We start from the raw sequence: 16,491 nt of genomic DNA on the forward strand, positions 1-16,491 counted from the left end.
CAGTCTCTCGTAAGCGTACGAGTAATGTCGGTCCAAGCCGCTTCAATCCAACAATACCGCGGAATCAAGAAAAGACTAAGGAGGGCAGCAAAACGCACATCACCGCCCACAAAAACTTTTGTGTTCTACTCGAGAAGACATCTACGCATGAACCTAGCTCATGATGCCACTGTTGGGGAACGTCGCATGGGAAACAAAAAATTTCCTACGCGCACGAAGACCTATCATGGTGATGTCCATCTACGAGAGGGGATGAGTGATCTACGTACCCTTGTAGATCGTACAGCAGAAGCGTTAGTGAACGCGGTTGATGTAGTGGAACGTCCTCACGTCCCTCGATCCGCCCCGCAAACAATCCCGCGATCAGTCCCACGATCTAGTACCGAACGGACGGCACCTCCGCGTTCAGCACACGTACAGCTCGACGATGATCTCGGCCTTCTTGATCCAGCAAGAGAGACGGAGAGGTAGAAGAGTTCTCCGGCAGCGTGACGGCACTCCGGAGGTTGGTGATGACCTTGTCTTAGTAGGGCTCCGCCCGAGCTTCGCAGAAACGCGATCTAGAGGAAAAACCGTGGAGGTATGTGGTCGGGCTGCCGTGGAAAAGTCGTCTCAAATCAGCCGTAAAACCTCTGTATATATAGGTGGGAGGGAGGGGACCTTGCCTTGGGGCTCAAGGAGCCCCAAGGGGGTCGGCCGAGTCCAAGGGGGAAGGCTCCCCCCCCCCCCAAACCGAGTTGGACTTGGTTTGGTGGGTGGGAGTCCTTCCTTCCCTTCCCACCTCCTCCTTTTTTTCTTTCTCTTTGATTTTCTTTCCTAGGCGCATAGGGCCCTTTTGGGCTGCCCCACCAGCCCACTAAGGGCTGGTGTGCCACCCTCAAGGCCTGTGGGCTTCCCCGGGGTGGGTTGCCCCCCCCCCCCCCCCCCCGGTGAACTCCCGGAACCCATTCGTCATTCCCGGTACATTCCCGGTAACTCCGAGAACCTTCCGGTAATCAAATGAGGTCATCCTATATATCAATCTTCGTTTCCGGACCATTCCGGAAACCCTCGTGACGTCCGTGATCTCATCCGGGACTCCGAACAACATTCGGTAACCAACCATATAACTCAAATACGCATAAAACAACGTCGAACCTTAAGTGTGCAGACCCTGCGGGTTCGAGAACTATGTAGACATGACCCGAGAGACTCCTCGGTCAATATCCAATAGCGGGACCTGGATGCCCATATTGGATCCTACATATTCTACGAAGATCTTATCGTTTGAACCTCAGTGCCAAGGATTCATATAATCCCGCATGTCATTCCCTTTGTCCTTCGGTATGTTACTTGCCCGAGATTCGATCGTCAGTATCCGCATACCTATTTCAATCTCGTTTATCGGCAAGTCTCTTTACTCGTTCCGTAATACAAGATCCCGCAACTTACACTAAGTCACATTGCTTGCAAGGCTTGTGTGTGATGTTGTATTACCGAGTGGGCCCCGAGATACCTCTCCGTCACACGGAGTGATAAATCCTAGTCTTGATCCATACTAACTCAACTAACACCTTCGGAGATACCTGTAGAGCATCTTCATAGTCACCCAGTTACATTGCGACGTTTGATACACACAAAGCATTCCTCCGGTGTCAGTGAGTTATATGATCTCATGGTCATAGGAATAAATACTTGACATGCAGAAAACAGTAGCAACAAAATGACACGATCAACATGCTACGTCTATTAGTTTGGGTCTAGTCCATCATGTGATTCTCCTAATGACGTGATCCAGTTATCAAGCAACAACACCTTGTTCATAATCAGAAGACACTGACTATCTTTGATCAACTGGCTAGCCAACTAGAGGCTTGCTAGGGACGGTGTTTTGTCTATGTATCCACACATGTAAATGAGTCTTCAGTCAATACAATTATAGCATGGATAATAAACGATTATCTTGATACAGGAATTATAATAATAACTATATTTATTATTGCCTCTAGGGCATAACTCCAACAGAATCTCCGCCCGGCCGCAACCCGCAGGCCGCCTGAAGGGGTCGCCAGGGCGTTGTGTCGCCGGCCAACCTCTCGCCAACGATGCCGCCCTGATATGTGCCCTCGCGTGGCTACTTCGACGGCGACGCGCATGGCGCTTCAATACCAACACCACCTTCCCGCATGGCGCGCCGCAACGTTCCTCCCTCACCAGTTTTGGCCACGACCGGCGCACTCCCTCACCCGCATTCAGCGTCGGCCTCAACACCCGGTACAATTAGTCGTCGGCGGCGTACTCGTCAGCAGCCTCGCATGCGTCGTCTCTGCGTCGTGCTGTCCTTCCATTCGCACCCACTTCATCGATGTAGTTTAACTACGCCGACGCCGACATGGACGAGATCATCACGAGCGGCTCCGTCGCCGCCGCATCGCTCCCGGAGTTCGGCGTGTAGGATGAAATAATGGACACCACCAGTGACATTGACGACGAGCTCGACAATGCCGAGGAGGAGGAGGGGGGGAAGAGGCGGTGGAGATGAAACCAGAACCAGTGCCGAAGAAGAAGGAAGGGAAGAGAAAGCGGGCGGCAAACGCCAAGCCAGCCGAACCACGCGTCAAGTAGACTTCAAAGGAAGACGAGTGCCTTGCGAAGCGTGGAAGACCGTTAGCATCGACCCGATCACTGGCCTGGAGTTCTTGATACGGGCAGACACGTCGACGATGGACGAGAATGTGAAAGCGTGGTACATAGTGCAGTGCGACCTCATCTTAAGCCATATGCCCGCGTCGGCGGCGACCCCAGCGGCGATCACGATGGTAGCACCGAAAACGACGCCCAGCCTGAGCGTAGAAACCACGCCAACAACGAGCCCGACTATGCCGATGACGAACAGCCCGATTACACCGATGACGAACCTGACCAGTCCCGCGGCAAAGGACCTGCACCACGCCGAGCCGGTCGTTTAATCTGTTTCATCTCTATTTTATCCTTTCCTTTTGATCGCCGAACTCATGACGTCTTTTTGTAACCGGAAAGAAGAATTTTAAAAAGTTAATGCCGAGACCGAAACCCGAGGACGCGTGTGAAAACTCGTTCGTCCCAAAAACGAAAATAACGCCGGCACAACGTCAAAAAAGCTTTCGCCGTGGTGCTCTTGAAACCAAAGGGTTGGAGATGCTCTAACCTAGCCGTCGCCGCAACACCACCGAGCTCCGCCTCGCTCGCAAGCTGCCGGCCGACCTCCACCAGGCACCTGCGGATGGGCGAACCAAAAGAAGCAGTCCGGGGCGCGGCCGGCATGGGACGAAGCAAGCGGCGGCCCAGCATCCAGCTCGTACAAATGGTCAGCTGCATTTTGCAAAATTAGCAAGCCCAACCAACAGGTGCACACCAACGTACAGTCCAATTCATTAGCCACCGCAACGTACTAGGTATATACCTAGTTGTTGAGAATCTTGTACTGTTCTGAATCATTAGTTATGTTAATTTCTTAGCGCATCTTTCTTCATATTTGAATTTTATGACTTCTGGTTGACTTGCATTTGTTCTAAAAAATTCAGACCTTAAATGTTTCGATCCCGGCTAAGTTTAATTCCTGGATCCGTCACTGGTCAGATTGCCGGCCGCTCATCAGGACTGTAAAAACCTCCCTCTACTTACATACTAATGCGCGTTGCGCAAAGCTAAGCTTTTTTTTAAGCATGCAAATTAAGCAGGCGAGACCTAGCAAGCGGAAGCATGACCGTTGGCGTCCGACCAAAACGCAACTTCCAAAACAGGCCGCTCCATGCAAGCTATAGCATTTGGACTTTGGTGCACTCCAGAGTCCAGACTCTCTCCTCCATTATTCGCTCCTCGCATCGTGCCCAGCCCCCTCTCGCCTCTATATATTTCAAGCCTCTCGGCCGTGGGAAAGAGCCTACCTAGCTTAGCTTTGCTCTCACGGTCACTCCACCATCTACACTGTGAGAGATAGAGGGCACTGCGAGTGAAAGCTAGAGTGACAAGCTAGCTAGGCACGTAGATATACTACTCAAGAACACTGTCACATAGACACTGTCAGACGCACGAGGTGGACGCTGAATCAAATCAGATGGTTCGCCCGTTCTTGGCGGCGCTGGTGCTGGCGGCGGCGCTGGCGAGCCTCCTGCCGGCGTCGACGAGCCAGGCGACGGCGGCGGCGACGACGTGCGAGAGCGCGAGGCGCGGGCACCACCAGTACAGGCAGCCGGTGGGCGTGCGGAGGGTCGTGGTGGACGCGACGGGCGCCGGCGACTTCCTCTCCATCCAGCAGGCCGTGGACTCCGTGCCGGTGAACAACAGCGTGCGCGTCATCATGCAGATCAACGCCGGCACCTACATGTAAGCTCCAGCTTCCGAGTAGCTCTCGTCGTTCTTCTTCTTCGCGTGTGCACGGTGCAGTGCCGGGCTTTCTCCTTCCTGACTAGACGAGTTCATGCATGCGCGCGCAGAGAGAAGGTGGTGGTGCCGGCGTCGAAGCCGTACATCACGATGGAGGGCGCCGGGCGCGACGCGACGGTGGTGGAGTGGCACGACAAGGCGAGCGACCGCGGCCCCGATGGGCAGCAGCTGCGCACCTACAACACCGCCTCCGTAACCGTTCTCTCTAACTATTTCACCGCCAAAAACATCAGCTTCAAGGTGAGTCACACACTCGCCCCCGGTGGTCCATGAGCGCGACGGCACGAGGAGTCACAAGGCACAAGCAGATGCTGTTACGTACGCGCCCCGGCCCTGTGCTGTGCTGCACTGCGTGCATCATATCAGTGCGCACCGTCTCAGCGCGCGCCGTGCAGGGGGGTGCAGACAAAGTGACAAAAGCTTCAGGGTCACAAGCCACACATCTCGCGAAACGCGCGCTGCTGCCTCTGACTGTGCATCGATCCATGCTCGTCCTGTGAGGTTTTGAAATCCGTAGCGGTGCATCGCGTTCGCATGCATGCATGATGTGTTTTGAGTTTTGCTTGGAGCAGGCAGGCGAATCACCCGGGCTCGTCTGGGTCTGGCCACGGCGAGACGAGATGGACGATGGCTGGCTGGAGTGGAGCGCCTGGGCCGAGCAAACACGAAGCCGCTTAATTTGCTCGTGACTCGGGAAGGTTGGCATGATGTGCGACTTGACTGACGTTGGGTTTCCTATATGTATGGTTTCACTTTGACAGAACACGGCTCCAGCACCGATGCCCGGCATGCAAGGGGGGCAGGCGGTGGCGTTCCGCATCTCCGGCGACAAGGCCTTCTTCTTCGGGTGCGGGTTCTACGGCGCGCAGGACACGCTGTGCGACGACGCCGGCCGGCACTACTTCCGCGACTGCTACATCGAGGGCTCCATCGACTTCATCTTCGGCAACGGCCGGTCCCTCTACAAGGTACGTAATGGCACTGCATCCGTGCAGCCTGGCAGACACATACAGTACGTTACATATGTGCTGACGCCGAGAACACGTACGTACGTACGTGCAGGACTGTGAGCTGCACTCGACGGCGCGGCGGTTCGGGTCAGTGGCGGCGCACGGGCGGCAGGGGCCCTGCGAACGCACCGGCTTCGCGTTCGTCAACTGCCGGGTGACCGGCACGGGGATGCTCTACGCGGGGCGAGCCATGGGGCAGTACTCGCGCATCGTCTACGCCTACACCTACTTCGACAACGTCATCGCGCCCGGCGGATGGGACGACTGGGACCACAACAGCAACAAGAGCATGTAACTACACCAGTACTCTACTGCAGACAAAGCATGCGTACATTGAGCAAAACTAACCTGTTTTTACATGATAATACAGGACGGCGTTCTTCGGGATGTATAAGAACTGGGGGCCCGGCGCCGACGCCGTGCACGGCGTGCCATGGGCGCGGGAGCTCGACTACTTCACCGCCCGCCCATTCCTCGGCAAGAGCTTCGTCAACGGATTCCACTGGCTCACTCCAGATGTCTGAACTCCCAGGCAGTTTCACGCACCACATATTCAGCAGACAAGATATACATTCATACCAGCACATCACAAGCATACTACAAGAATAGCATAGATATAAAGGAACTAGTACAGTATATAGTTGCTCATCGATTTAAACTTCCCGGTGTAGTTACTAGTTACTAGAAATTACAGGCACAGCTGGCCGTGTACCAGACCAAATTGTTCATGTAATCTCCAAAACTAAACAGCGAGGATGAATTCGTTATACGCGTGCCTATATATGATGATTTGCATAGGACGGTACGTGTATACGGGTCCACACTGCTTCATGTGGTTGATGGACTAGCGTCCGCAGGGAACAATTTGTCATAATTCTGCAGCAGCTCGACTATCCCAGTAGACCTGCAAGGTAGAGGAGATCCTATGAAGTCAAATCTACTGCAAAAGGTGCACTCAACTTGCAAACAGCATACACCTATTGCATTACAGATTAAAGCCAAACTTTGTAAAAAAAATGTGGTTAATAAGGTACCAAGATGTAATGCACTACTCCCTCCGTAAACTAATATAAGAACGTTTAGATCACTATTTTAGTTATCTATGAACACTCTTATATTAGTTTACAGAGGGAGTGCATCTCAACTGAGCAAACAGAGCATTTAGAGCATTGATGCTTCATCTAGTTACATAACACTTAGCCTTGCAACTACTCCCTCCTTTCCTAAATATAAGTCCTTGAGAGATTCCACTACGGACTACATACTAGATACGGAGCGAAATGAGTAAATCTACACTCTAAAGTATGTCTATATACATCCGTACGTAGTCCGTAGTGAGATCTTTAGAAATATTTATATTTAGGAACAGAGGAAGTAAAATCTTATATCTGTTCTCGGTAAGCATGCATGTCAGTGTATTTCAGGATGTCAAGTTATATACTCCCTCCGTTCCAAAATATAAGACCTTTTAGGGATTTCACTAGAAGACTACATACGAAGCAAAATGAGTGAATCTATACTCTAAAATATGACTATGTACATCCGTATGTAGTTAATAGTACAATCTTTAAAAGGTCTTATATTTAGGAACGGAGGGAGTAATAGGTAGCAGCCGTTGACTTATTAATAACGACAGCCATTGAATTTTCTCTTTTGTTAACTCAGTTACCTGCCAACTGCGGTGATTACCACTGCACATGTCTCGAAGACTTCAATAAAAGGCTATATGTCCGTTTTTCTAACCATTTAACAAGGCCATGATTTACCTACAAGACAGCCTTAAAGTACCATGCATACATTACAGTGGATTTTGATGGACATTGAGTTGTGTTAGGCCACCCCCCAAAGTCTCAGCAGACATCAGAGCATTATGATAGGTATTCTACAGATGTTAATGTTAGTTTGAGGTTGTTGTGCTGCGGTATCTAGTTAGGGACTTGTTTACTTATTCCAGTAAGGTTGGTACACAGGATTGCTCCCCCATGCAGTCTGTCATTCCTCCTCTTCTTTTCCAAATCACACCCAAAGATGCTATCAACTACTTATTATTAGTACTCCCTCCGTTCCTAAATACTCCCTCCGTCCTAAAATTCTTGTCTTAGGTTTGTCTACAAATGAATGTATCTAAATGCTAAAATGTGACTAGATACATTCGTATCTAAACAAATTTAAGACAAAAATTTTGGGACGGAGGGAGTATAAGTTTTTTTAGAAATTTCACTAGGGGACTACATACGGAGCAGAAGAGTGAATCTATTCTCTAAAATATGTCTATATACATCCGTATTTAGTCTTTTAGTGGAACCTCTAAAAAGACTTATATTTGGGAACAGAGGGAGTACATCCTAAAGTCGAAATAAAAATGTGGTTCCAAAAGATGTTGGGATACCAAATGGGTTGTCAGAAGAGACATATGGCAGATATTCTTATAAAATACTTCCTCTGTTCCTAAATAATTATAGTTGGGGAGAACTAGAGGTACAAAGGGAGTATATATACACTCAAATCGGTGGACCCTAATATCTTAAATTTGATTGACAATAATAAGTGTGCCAATCGATGTCAACTACAGGGTATCGCTATAATACGATAAAAAGGATGGTGTGAGGGTTTTAGGTCGCACAAAAAACTGGTACAGCCAAATATTTCCAGGGAAAAAAACAGCCTCAGTTTGGTAGAGAGCCTGACTATGACCAAGCCACATCAATTAAATGCTGGATGTACTCCAATAAACTCACAAGAACAGAAAATGCTAACAATAAAAAGGAACACTAGTAGAACCAAGTTTTGAGTTTTAGAATTCCACATAACAGCATATACAATAAATACAGTTGAAAACATAAAATAGCAAGCAACTTAGTTAAGAAAATTAATAAAATATGTTGCAAGTAAGATTGTTTGTAGTTGGGTTTTTTATCTACAAGGCCTTATTTATAGATCCAGATGAAAAGCTTCATTCCAAAAAGTAAGATTGGAGGCTGCTGACCAACATTATACAGTTATTAGTTATTACTACAGAGAGGGTAAGTTTGTGTGGATCATACGAGTTCCAGAAATATCATTTCCAATACTACCCTGAAAGACATTGATATTCAATGGGAACATCTTTTTTCCCTACAGAAACATTGTTCAACCAAATTCAAGTTAACAATTACAAAAATAAAATCTGAATTAAATACAGAGGATATCCCTCCTCGCATTAAGCCATAGTTAGAAACTTAGAATCAATCAACAAAGTCGCATATAATGACAATGAGAGTAAATAGCAAAGGACTTACACTTTCTCCATCGTACTCTCATAAACACGAGATGCAGCATGAATGAAACCACTGGGAGGTGGGCCATATTCTCCGATCTTGTACATGAGTTTCATTATCTTGGAGAAATTCTCAGGCTCGTTATCATAAACGGTAGTAAGGTTCACCATGGACTCAAACTGCTTCACGCACTGGTCATAGTTTTCCGTATCTAACTTGTCCTTATTATCTTCCAGCCACTTTGGGTATTGCCCAACATACTCCATAAAGAGCTCATAAAGAATCTCCTTGGAACAAACTTTTGGCATCCATGTCTTGACAATGTCCTACAAATTTTGAAGGATATGTCATTGCCCTGTCTGGAGTGTTTATTTACAGATGCTAGTTCCTAAAAAATACTCCCTCCGTCCCAAAATAAGTGTCTTAAGCTTAGTACAATTTTGTACTAGAGCTAGTACAAAGTTGAGACAGTTATTTTGGGACAGAGGGAGTAGTACAGTACTTGATACATAAGTAAAATAAAATGATGCTAGAAATTCACAACATGAGGCAGAGTAAAAATTAAACACAGAACTACTACTTACATGAGGGGTGGGGTAAAGAAAGTTTTCCCTGTGCTCATAAGTGTGTTTTGAACTTTTGATCCACAGTTATTGCACAAAAGGAAACATAGCAATGGATAGATAGGAAAAAGTAATTATTGAGGGAGGGGGTGCATTAACCATTTATTATATAGATATATCTCAGTTAAGCTCTGTTCATCTTAGAAAGTTAGAAATAAAAGGCTATGGTGTCCTTTATCTTGCAAAAGTGGGTTTACGTTTCAGTTTGGAAAAAAAAACTCAATCATTTCAGCACATGAAGTGCCAAAAGAAGGGAACTATCTAGTTGAGATGCGAATGCCAAGTCAATTATGCTGCTCCCAGATAAGTAGCAGTCCCGCTGTACAGAACCAGAAGACACCCTTTTAAACCTAGAAATGTAAATTTAGAGAAATATTCCTTCTTAAAATGGTGGAGAATTATTTGTGTAGCCGACAGTTAGCCAACTTCTCTAGAATTGTCTATCAGCAAATACACAAGGAAACAACATACCTGCATGCCCTCCATATTCAGCAAATTGTCTATCACGTCCTCAACCAGCCCCTGGTCCAGATCGCCTCCAGCTGTGGTGCCAGAACCCACCTCTGAGTCCAGCAGCCGCACAAACTCCACCTGTCCAACCAACCTCTGGCCAGAGCAGCCCTCATGGAGCACCTCTGTCTGTACTTTGATGACTTGCGGCAACTTACCGTGCAAAATGTCTACTGCTCCAGCAGCGGCGCTGACCAGAATTATATAAATCAATAAAATCAAAAGAACAGAAAATGCTAACGACAGATCAACACTTAGTAAAATCAAGTTTTGAGTTTTGGAATTCCACATAAATGCACATGCAATAAATACAGTTGAAAGCTTAAACTAGCAAGCATCCTAGTTGTATATATAGAAAAAAGAGTAAAGAATGCTTGCAGGTAAGATTGTATTTGGGCTTCTTATCTACAAGGCCTTATATATAGATCCAGGCGAAATGCCTTCATTCCAAAAAGTAAGATTGTGGGGGTGTTGTCCAGAATTAGATAGTTACAACCGAGTACCAAAAGGGTAAGTTTGGGGTGGATGATGGATCATACAAGTTCCAGAAATATTAATTCCATTACTACCAAAGAAAGACATTCCTATTTGATGGAGCATCCTTTTTCCCACAGAACATAATTATTCAATTAAATTCAAGTTAACAATTGCAACAACAAAAAAACTAAATTAAACACAGAAGCTATCAATCCTAGCATTAAGCCATAGTTTAAGGACTTACAGTTGGTCCATGGTACTCTGATAAAGATGAGGAGATATAGCATGAATGACACCACTGGGTGGTGGGCCATATTCTCCGACCTTGTACATCAGTTTGATTATCTTGGACAAATTCTCAGGCTCCTTATCATAAACCAAAGTAAGGTCTGCCATGGGTACAAGCTGCAGCAGGTACTGCTCATTTTTTTCCTTATCTAACTTGTCTGCGTTATCTGACAGCCACTTTCGGTATTGTCTAATACACTCCATTATTAAGTCATAAAAAATCTCCTTGGAATAAGCTTTTGGTATCGATGTTTTGACAATGTCCTGAAAAGATAGCAGGATACGTCACTGCCCCGTCTGGGGTGTTTATTTACTCAGAGGCTAGTTCAGAAAAAAAATAGGACCTGACAAACAAAATAAATAAAATGATGACAGAAATCCACAATATGAGGCAAAGTAAAAACTGAGCACAGAAACACTGCTTCCATGGAGGGTGGGGTAAAGAAAGTTTTTCCTTTGCTCATTGTTTTGATCCACACAGTTATTGTAGAAAACGAAACATACCAATGGATAGATAAGCAAAAGTAATTACATAGATGCAAAGGCCATGGTGTTCATTATCTTGCAAAAGTGGGTTTGCATTTCAGTTTAGAAAGAGAAAAATTAGTTGCAGCAAATGAAATGCCAAAAGCGAACTATCTGGTTGAGATGCCAGGTCAATTATACTGCTGCCAGATAAGTGGCAGTCCCTCTACACAGAATCACAAGACATCTTTTACATCCTGCGAATGTAAATTTAGAGAAATATTCCACTATTAAAACAGTAGAGAATTTCCCTTAAAAACAGTACAGAGAACTATTCTTACGGCCGTCGTTAGCAAAGTGATCTAGAATCTAACAAGGACATCATGAATTCGTCATATGCAAGAACATGGCAAGGAAGTTCTTCTCAATATATCACAAACACATTTCCATGAAAATGACTGAGTCGAGTTCAGAAGTTGAATTTCACCACAGTGCATTATATACAAAATATATAATCTGGCTCCCGAGAAAGAGCTGATCGGTGGGACAAAGCTGCACATCATCAAAACTCTTTCCCAGCATATTTCATATCGCCATGAAGCACACGCAAGAAAACAACATACCTCCATGCCCTCCTCATTCAGCAAATTGTCGATCGCCTCCTCGTCCAGCCTCCCGTCCAGATCGCCTCCAGCTGGGGCGCTAGAACTCGCCTGTGGGTCCAGCAGCCGCATGAACTCCCTTGAGACCTGTAGGGCAAACCTCTGGGCGGAGCTGCCCTCATGGAGCCCGATGATTTGAAACGCCTCGTCGTGCAAACCGTCCTCTCCAGCCGCAGCAATGGAGCTGGGCTCCCGCGACCCCACGAGCGGCGTCAACTTGGAGTAGTCCACGCGGCGCGCGCCCCTCCGCTTATCAGGCATCATCTTCGTCAGCGCATCGCGTACTCTCGTCGCGGCGCCAAAGCCGACCGTGTCCCGGGGCGGCACGTCCAGCTTCTGGCGCACCACCCTCTTGCCCACGTCGCACTCGCGGTACCCCCGCTCTTCCGCTACCGAGAGAGGCCGCTTCTTCCCGCGCCGCGCCTGCTCCTGCAGCGTCCGCCCCAGCGCTATTATCGACTTGGCGTCACCAAGCCCTGGTATCCCAAAGTAAAACGGCGCCTCGGATGGCCGGGGCGGCGGCGGCGGCGGCGGCGGGGGCGGAGGTGGGGCGAGCTTGCCCTCCCTGCAGAGAGAGCTAGCGTGAGGCGAGGCCTACGGGAATTCGTGGCGGACTCGAGAGATCTGGAGGTGGGTAGAATGGTAGATAGATAGATTCCGACCTTCGGAGACGCCAGTCGCGCAGCGACTTCTTGTGTTGCTCGCACGGGTCGCACCACCATGTTGCCGAGGGCGCCTGCGGGTCCTGAAGCTCCGTCCCGGGCCCCTGCGCCGGCGCTGACGGCGACGATGGCACCCCGTCGTCGTCACTGCAGAGGGAACTAGCTAGAGTCAGGATCGCGAGGAACTCGCCCAGGGCGCGGAACTCGAGGGTTCAGAGGTGGATAGACTAGAGAGGTTCCGACCTTCGGGGACATGCCAGGGGTTCGAGGCCGCGCTTCGCCTCCCACTTCTCGCGGATCATCCTCTTGCGCTCGCACGAGGGGCACGCCCGCTCTGCCAAGGCCCACAGCGGCAGCGGGTAGAAATCCTCCGTCGTCCCCGTCACCGACGTACCGCCATCGCCCGACGACGTCACCGGCGCCGGGGGCTCGACATCCCTGCGGAGGAACCCGGCGTTAGGGCTACGCAGATTCGTATGGGAACCCGAGATGTTTGAGGGGGAATAAGTAATAACGCGGGTGGATGGGACCCGACCTGTGGGGATCGGGGCCGATGGGGCTGCCCGGGGCGGTCTCCGGGGGCTTGTCGTCGCCGGCGGGGGCGGTCGAGGCCATGGAGGCGGCGATGGCTCGAGGGGGGCGGGGTGGGGCGGGGCGGTTGTGGGGTTTGGGGATTTGGGATGTCGCGTTCGGTTTTCGCGGCGGGAAGAGAGGGCGGGGACGGGACCGATGGGGGGAGAATTGACGGCTGGGCGGAATTAATACGAGTCGGGTGGGCGGCCAAGCCAAGTACCCGTCCCCGTCCGCGCCGCACCGGGTCCACTCACCAGACTCCTCCACGATGTACGGCCAGATTTGGCGCCTCGTCCCCAACGCCTGCTCGCCGCTCCCGCCGATCCGCGCCGGAGCGGGAAGGGGCGGCTGGCCGGCGGGTCGCCCCGCACCGCTCCGCCGGACGGCGCTCGCCTCCGCAGCCACCCGAGGCTTATGCCGCCCCCTCGCCGTCTCCGCCCAGCCAGCCAGCATCGACGCCGGTCTGAGGTTCGTCCTAAGCCTGCCTGTCGAATTTCGTGTCAGCGAGCATCGTAGTCATCGCCCGCTGGAAAGGGGATTTGGCCAATTCTGCTGATCCTGTGGTACATGCGCTTGCATATCCATGTCTTCACTAATTGATGCTGTGCACGGTGCTTCCACATTTGTTATCTATAGCTGCGAACTATGTCTGTCAAGTAGCTTCAGACATCGGTGGTTTGTTGAAAGCAGGAAGGAGGTATCAGTGATTTTACCAGTGAACCACACGTTTTTGGTATCTTTGCATGATATACTGAAAACTATGCTCTGTTCATTCAGTTAAGTTTGGAATGCACATGGATGTGAGCGTGTCACATTCTCTCTAGTCCTTCTGATTTTTCAGAGTGGATAAGTTTTTCGAAGTTGAGATGAAGGTGCGCGACTATGAACTCGACCAGTACGGAGTTGTCAACAATGCTATCTATGCTAGCTACTGCCAACATGGTGAGCTCAGACCAAATTCCAGCTGAATCTCTCATTGTTGCACACTTGGTCAGTGAACATGATTCAGATGCCGTCTTAAGAACTCGTACTCATTCAAGAATGAAACGTATGTATAAATTATTCTAGAATGAAACGTATATAAATTCTTATCTCATTAGATAACATTCCATACCATCAGTACAAAGCATGGTTGTAGTTTATATAGCATATCGACATCTCTCATTGGGTCCTATGCTTTCAAATTGAGTAGGTCGTCATGAGCTGCTTGAGAGCGTAGGAATAAGTGCAGATGCAGTAGCTCGCAGCGGTGAGTCACTGGCCCTCTCTGAGATGCACCTCAAGTACTTCGCGCCTTTGAGAGTAATGCCCTCCTTTCCTATGTTGAGCAAAAAATAAAAGAAGTTAAGATACTTGTTGCAGTACTGTGAAACCAGTAACATTACTAGTTCAGACTTCAACATATACTGTCATGGATTATCTTCAGATCTGAATTCCATTTTGTATTTTCTTGTGCTGTCAGAGTGGTGATAAATTTGTCGTCAAGGTGAGGCTTGCAAGCATCAAAGGTATAAGGATGATATTCGAGCACTGCATTGAGAAGCTGCCTAACCACGAGGTATGCGTACCAAAGAGTTATTATGAATTCAGAGCAGAACAATAAGATACAATGAGTGTTTAAAGCATGTTTGCAGTCGAAATAAGGCGGCAACGACATTCAGTAGCATTCTGGAGGCCATGGTGTCAAATATGTACAACTTGTGCAATTTGTATTCTGTTTCACGTATAAATTGTTCCTATGCATTTCTGTGCCACCATTCCATGCAGCAAAATATTCATATATCATGATAAAAGTTATTTCAAGATTGATATATCCGGACTTTGCATATCTTATTTCTCCTGTCAGTTGATTGCGGAAGCAAAGGCAACAGCTGTTTGTCTCAACAAGGACTATCGCCCTACCCGTGTGTCTCCAGAGTTTCTGTCCAGGCTACAGCTCTTTTCGTCGGTCGACAACAGTGGTTAAGCTACTACGGTGATCGCAACACAATCTTGTGGGACGATTCTGATAGCGGCCATGTGACGAAGAGCCATGTTCAATTTCATGTTGTATCCATGTAACTGCTATTTAGAAATAGTATTGAACTTGTAGACATTTGTAATCCATAATAGTAATACTATGTCCAAAAGTTGTTGAGTGGTACTGGAGTAAATATGTATAACCTATGTTTGTTTGAAATTTTCAAAACCTGAATTCTATTCAATTGCCTACATTGCAGCCTATTGCAAGAGGTTCATCGTTAGTGTAATCGAACAACATTAGCCACCTGAGACCAAGACATGACGATCCAAGAATGCACAAGGCGACGATGCCACATGTGCCTTAGGGTGCATTCACGAAAGGTGTCACACTCCAAACACCTTCATCACTCTGTAGGCAAATTTGTCCATGACCTCAGTGCATGTATTCTTCCCCCATACAGGCTTACTCATCAACAACACATGTGGCTTTGCCATATGCAACCATCCTCAAAGCATCTATGCATTTCTGCGAATGAGAGCAAAAGTAAAGCATCTATGCATTTCTGCAAATGAGAGCAAAAGTTATCCGGAACGATCCTTCCTCATTGTGAAGTAGAGATCATATTTCTTCACAACATCCACTATGCACAAGTATAAATGACTGCTCATTCGAAAGTTGTGCATTTCTGCAAACGAGAGCGAAAGTTGTCCGCAACAATCCTTCCTCATCGTGAAGTAGAGATCATATTTCTTCACAACATCCACTATGCACAAGTAGAAATGACTACTCATCCGGAAGCGACACCAAAAAGATCCTGGAATATCAGGTCAGGTTTGAAGTACTCGTTGTAGAGACTCTTTGTGCCACATACCCCATGTAACGACTAAGATGTGGCTGATGGGGTCATAGTCCTAGGGTAGGGTCATAGGCCTGCCATACCGGTCCTACCCAAGGACTACCCCACACAAAGGACAGGGCCCTAAGTCTGCCCCGACTGAATTAAGGAGTCCCCATCATCCAGTCGGTAACAGGTCCTCAATCATCCAGTCGGAGACTAGCATTCGGAGGATACCAAGCTAACCGACTGGCTACACTCGGTACATCGTAACCTCTCTGGAGGGAAACGGACGTACGTTTCCGGGTGCATTTATTAGCATTTAGAGCATACGTTACCTGTAACGTACGCATTCAATCCCCACTACTCCACCCCCGTACCGGAACCGTTGTGGAGGGCAGTGCACTCTATATAAGCCGTCTTCCCCCACTGGTAGAAGGGTTAGCAAATCATTGTATTCCATATTACACTCGACAACAAGCTCCGAGAGCACTCAGACGTAGGGCTGTTACCTCCACCGCAGAGGGGCCTGAACTCATACAACCTTGCCGTAGCTAGGACTCTGCCCATCTCATTCGTACCCTACACATCTACTGTCAGGCTTATACCCACGACAGTTGGCGCCCACCGTGGGGCAGACGTCTAAGCGACTTCCGGCGAGTTTGCGACTACTTCTTTTCGTCATGTCGTCTGGTGAAGATTCGAGCATGGGTCACCAGATCTTCTTCGGCGCTCTCTCCTTCATCGTCGACGACTCGGTGT

General features: G+C 48.4%; 3 protein-coding genes across 3 annotated transcripts; 2 read left to right on the forward strand and 1 right to left on the reverse strand.

Annotated features, from left to right (window-relative positions):
* Positions 1–3,893: 3,893 nt before the first annotated feature.
* On the forward strand, positions 3,894–6,211 carry LOC123427555 (probable pectinesterase 68). The gene is made up of 5 exons (XM_045111634.1): positions 3,894–4,344; positions 4,455–4,644; positions 5,166–5,372; positions 5,467–5,705; positions 5,785–6,211. Exons 1-5 carry the CDS (start codon positions 4,076–4,078, stop codon positions 5,936–5,938), a joined length of 1,059 nt encoding a protein of 352 aa, XP_044967569.1. The 5' UTR covers positions 3,894–4,075; the 3' UTR covers positions 5,939–6,211.
* On the reverse strand, positions 6,060–12,973 carry LOC123428692. Its single transcript, XM_045112875.1, has 8 exons — positions 12,894–12,973; positions 12,602–12,796; positions 12,359–12,505; positions 11,658–12,261; positions 10,526–10,833; positions 9,766–9,994; positions 8,693–8,997; positions 6,060–6,318 (listed from the first exon to the last, which is right to left on the reverse strand). The coding sequence occupies exons 1-8, from the start codon at positions 12,971–12,973 to the stop codon at positions 6,243–6,245; spliced, it is 1,944 nt and encodes a 647-aa protein (XP_044968810.1). The 3' UTR covers positions 6,060–6,242.
* Positions 12,974–13,184: 211 nt separating this feature from the next.
* Positions 13,185–15,110, forward strand: LOC123427557 (acyl-acyl carrier protein thioesterase TE3, chloroplastic-like). Its single transcript, XM_045111635.1, has 5 exons — positions 13,185–13,399; positions 13,773–13,873; positions 14,124–14,233; positions 14,394–14,489; positions 14,778–15,110. Exons 1-5 carry the CDS (start codon positions 13,200–13,202, stop codon positions 14,895–14,897), a joined length of 627 nt encoding a protein of 208 aa, XP_044967570.1. The 5' UTR covers positions 13,185–13,199; the 3' UTR covers positions 14,898–15,110.
* Positions 15,111–16,491: the final 1,381 nt, after the last annotated feature.

Source organism: Hordeum vulgare, chromosome 2H (genome assembly GCF_904849725.1).
Source record: "Hordeum vulgare subsp. vulgare chromosome 2H, MorexV3_pseudomolecules_assembly, whole genome shotgun sequence".
Lineage (NCBI taxonomy): Eukaryota > Viridiplantae > Streptophyta > Magnoliopsida > Poales > Poaceae > Hordeum > Hordeum vulgare.